The 4,771-nt window shown below is 42.3% G+C and overlaps 1 protein-coding gene across 1 annotated transcript; it reads right to left on the reverse strand.

Annotated features, from left to right (window-relative positions):
- Positions 1-900: 900 nt before the first annotated feature.
- MRPL53 (mitochondrial ribosomal protein L53) lies at positions 901-4,272 on the reverse strand. Its single transcript, XM_041464433.1, has 3 exons — positions 4,117-4,272; positions 2,983-3,095; positions 901-1,322 (listed from the first exon to the last, which is right to left on the reverse strand). The coding sequence occupies exons 1-3, from the start codon at positions 4,203-4,205 to the stop codon at positions 1,195-1,197; spliced, it is 330 nt and encodes a 109-aa protein (XP_041320367.1). The 5' UTR covers positions 4,206-4,272; the 3' UTR covers positions 901-1,194.
- Positions 4,273-4,771: the final 499 nt, after the last annotated feature.

Raw genomic sequence — 4,771 nt, forward strand, 5'->3', positions numbered from 1 at the left:
ATGAAGAACTTGCAAAGAATTATTACCTTGATAGTGCTATTTAGAACCACCCTACTTTCAGAATGGACAGTGTCCATTTAATAATCTTGGCAAAAGTGAAGTAAAACTAGTTTCAGATTTGTGTCCTACACCTGCTGCCAACTTTGGAAATACATGTACTAGTTTTAGAGAAATCAGGCTTTTGATTATAAAAAGGTAGAAGTAGAACCTCTCAAGAGTACCACACCTGCAATCCTCAAAACTGGAACTACATTTTTGTTATGAACAAAACTGATGCACACAACACATGTGCAGGTGACACCTTCACCTGCACAGCCTGAGGAGAGATCGACCCTTCCAAACCCACAGAGTTTTGCAATACAGATGAGACACCTAAGCAGTTACTTTAATAAATAATAGGGCTGGACATGGGACTATAAACACCAAATAAAGTTCTCCCTTTGATCTTTCTAAAATAGTTAATGAAATATCCCAAAAGTGAGTGACAAAACCACTACAAAACTGAACTTCAAAGATAGCCCTTTTCTCCAATTATCAAAAAAACTAACTTGAGCTAAACTTAGTTACTTTTATTCAGGATGAGTAACTTTACTGTGTGTTGACAGTCCCATAACCTTGTTACTTTAATAGCTGAGCTAAATTTACATTTAGCAAATTTCCCATTTCCTTCAAAAAAAGAGGAAGAAAATGGTAAGGACTTAGCAACAGATGCATTATAAACAAAGTAGTACAAAAACCACTCTACATTTGCAGCCTGCTGTCCCTCAGCTAAGTCAATACTTTTAGAAGTTTTCTTCAAATGTAATAAATTTAACAGCTTTCAAGCAATAGTAATAACCACTCCAAAAATGTTCTGCCTTAAACTTACAGAAATTTTGTAGGAAATAATGTCCAAATGGCTTCATTGCAGTATTAATTTAATAGCTAATGTGCATTATTCACATTGAAATGCAAATACATGTGATATTAGTCCAATGTGTAGCTGCTTAGAAAGATGCATTTGTGCATCTTATTCCATTCTGAACCACTACTATAAGAAGATCTGTTGATCTAGTATGTTCTCCTTCCAGGGAAGGCAGGGAACATTTGAAGTCTTTTGGCCATCTCTCAGATTTTGTTGCATAGGAAAAAGCCTTCTGTGCAGCCTGCTGTTTCTAACACATGTCGATGCAAACACAGCTGGTTTTCCATTCTTCAGGGATTCTTCTTCTTGCTCTTCTGCTCTTCCTTAAGGTCTTTTGCATTACATCTGGATGCCAATGCTGTTAACATTTCCCCTGTCGTCAAGTGGGCTCCCTTCATTATCAGTCGATCTCCATCAGCTACAAATGAAGAAAACCTTGAGAAGTCACAAAGTGACAACTACTCTGGTGTGCAGATGTTTTGTACATATAAATCCAACTACAGCTCACCTTGTCTAATTGGAAAGTGCTCTAGCTACCAAGGAACATGACTATGCATCACTGCCAAACAGACATATCAAACGCAAAATGCATTTAATTTTCACTTCTGCATTGCATTACTAAAAAATCTGAAGCATTTCTCCAGGTATGCCTATAGTAAGAACACATTTGATATGAACGGCTCTTACTCTGCTCCCAAAGTCATCTCATAAAAGGCAAGTAAGGCATTGGAAGGCACAATTTCCACCCATGGCTAAGCATTTTAGTAGCCTGTTGTCAGTGGTCCATTTAACGTGCTTTTTCAGCCAAAACAATGAATTGGTTCACACAATCCTGTGGTTATAATGTGAAAAAAACCAACCAGGAAGCACTAGGATTTCTAGAATTCTGAAAGAATTTATTTTAAAACAGGCAGAGAGCAGTAGAAGGTGAATGTTACCTTCTACTGTTAATTATTTTGCAAGATTTGCAAATACAAAACTGACAGCCAAACCCATATAGTGAAATACCATGCCTGGCATCCACGTTCCAGCCTCATTTTTGTCAACTACAAGGGCTACAAACACTTCACTGGAGAAAAATCAGCTTTTAAAATATGAAGAGTTTAGAGGTATCTTGGCATTAATGAAATAAACTGGTTTGGGTTTACACTGTGAAAAAACATAGAGCTTTACTGCTTTAGTCTTAATACATCACAAGGATGAGAAAGACAGAGGCATGGGGGAGAGAGAGAGACAAGCAATGTTAACATTGAAATAGGTAGACTTTCCTGAGCTAAACAAAAAACATTCAACACTTTTGACGTTTCCACCAATTCACTAAAAATACGGAATTTTAAACATAAGAGGGTAGCAGAAATCAATATTAATGAAAACTTTAATGGGCTACATGACATATTGGGCCATTACAGCACAGCAGGAAAGAAGATGCAGCCAGAGAAAAGGACAAAAGCAGATTAGAGCCATCTGTTCATAGCCTGGAATCTGGGACGCTTCCAGAAGTGATGAAATTTCCACCACCAATTCCCTGCCTGCTCCCTACACACTCAAAGGAAAACCAAGAAATTTGTTGTACATAGTTGACCTCATTCTGCAGGTCCATCTGCACAGGTCCATCCTCACCCATCTGAGCAGTTCCTTCAAATTACAGTTACTCAGTTGCATAAGCAACTAAAGGTATTCAACCTTCTGTTCTCAAGACTGAGATACCTCCACCACAGGTAACATAAAAAAATTATGGAAAGTAAACAGATTATTATATAAAAACAGAGCTACATTTACTTTCCTGGAATTGTACCTGACTGCAAAGTCACATAAGTACATCACTACAGAAGTACACTCAGCTCCAATGTTGTCAGTTGTTGGATCTAACAACAGTAGAGACATCTATACACATTTATCTAGACATCAGGCTGTTAGTGACACCCTCTTTCTTTTTTCCTCCCAGCTGTTCAACATCTAGTTATGGACCAGAGGGAAAAAAAGAAATCAGAGTTAAAAAAAAAAAATATAGAATACAATAACATTGTAACAACACAAACGCAGGGTTGTTTTTGTTTCTTTAAAAACAAGCTCCTTACCAAATGTAACATCTACAACTGGTTCAGATCCATCGTGTCTCACATCAGCAGTCACTTCACAGTTTGTATTAGTAGCTTGGATTTTTTTATGGTAAATACTTTGGAGAAATTTTCTGAAAATATATTAAAAATATATTAAGTATGTTGTAGACAGAAATTAAAGTAAACATACTTCTAAAATTAATTTGCACATCTCGATATTGCTGGGCAACAAAGTATAAACAATATAGGATTTGTACTTAAGTTCAGACAGGTATTTATGAGAGAATCACTCTTTAAAATCAAAAAATCCAAATTCAGTATAGATTCCTTATATACTAACATGTAAAAAAGCATACTAAAGAACTTTGTAAAATTTCAGTGTATACGCTTTCTGTGTTTCTCGTAGCTGGATTAGTAACAATAATAAAAAAATAAACAGCAAAGGCATTTTCATTTTTCTTCATGCATCATTTGCTCGCCAATGTTTTCTTGTTTGAGTTTGAGACAGCATTTGTTTATACGACATCTTTGGTCTCCTGTAGATTTCTGAAATGCGTGAGAGCTGCTTTAAGCTGCCATTCTGGCAGTTTAAAAATATTTTAAGTTAACTAATGTTACTAAATTAATTTTAAAAGCAGGTGTGCCTGTAAAGTCATTGCAAAACGGCATTTTGGAATTGTTTGGTGCAGAACCCAGAATTGTTTGGAACCGACTGTTCTCCAGAACATCGCTGGAGAGAAGCACAATCCCTTAAATTTCTCCAGCGATGAATTAGCTGGATAGAGGAGCTGCTGTTGCCCCGCCTGCCCGTTACCAGCAGCTGGAGTGGATTCCTGCCCTCACCGCAGATCCGCCGCTGCGGGGCTGAGCACTCTGCCAGAGCTCGGGGCACACGCCCGCGGCTCGGGGTGACCCCGGCCCGCACAAGCTCGGGGCACACGCCCGTGAAAGGGGAGCACGGCTGGGCACGGCCCCTCGGCACAGGTGACCCCGGCCCTCACGAGCCCAGCCCCAGCGCCCCGGGAGACGCGCGGAACCCGCGCACAAGGCGCGGCCCGGAAGCCGCAGGAAGGGCGCACGGAGGGCGCCGGGGCGTCTACAGACAGGGAACATGGACATAGCGGGGCAGGGCCGCACCCGCGGCCGCCTCACCTGGTGCTCTCCACGTTGGGCTCGAAGGGGCAGAACCGGACCACGATACTCTTCACCGGCCGCAGCACCAGGCTCACCTTGGAGGCCATCTTCTTCCCACCCCCTACTACAGCTCCCAGCAGCCCCCGCGCAGGGGCGCTCGGCGGCAGAGGCCGCGCCGGCCCGCCCCGAGGGCAGCTGGGAACTGTAGTCCGTGCCGCGGACGTGGGAGGCCCGCGGGTGTGCTCCCTTTGCTGGGGCGGCTGCCGGGCCCACGAGCCTCGTTTGAAGACCCGAGGCGTTCGGGGCCGGGCTCCTTCCTGGCTGTGGCCGAGAGGGGCCAGCTGACCTGCCTGTGCCAGAGAATCATAGACTGGTTTGGGTTGGAAGGGAGTTTAATATTTTTTTTTAATGTCCTCCCTGTGCAGGGGCACCTTTCACTAGACCAGGTTGCTCAAAGCTCCATCCAACCTGCCCTTGAACACCTCCAAGGATGAAGCATCTGCAATTTTCTCTGGACAACCTATTCCAGTGCTTCGCCATCCTCACAGCAAAGAATTTCTTCCTGATAATTTAATCTAAACTTACTCTCTGCCCCCTTGTCCTGTCACAACATGCTCTTGTAAAAAAAAAAAAAAGTCCCTCTTCTGCTTTCTTGTAGGCTGCCTTTGGTGCT

This window comes from Pyrgilauda ruficollis, unplaced genomic scaffold (assembly GCF_017590135.1).
Source record: "Pyrgilauda ruficollis isolate IOZ18807 unplaced genomic scaffold, ASM1759013v1 scaffold18, whole genome shotgun sequence".
Lineage (NCBI taxonomy): Eukaryota > Metazoa > Chordata > Aves > Passeriformes > Passeridae > Pyrgilauda > Pyrgilauda ruficollis.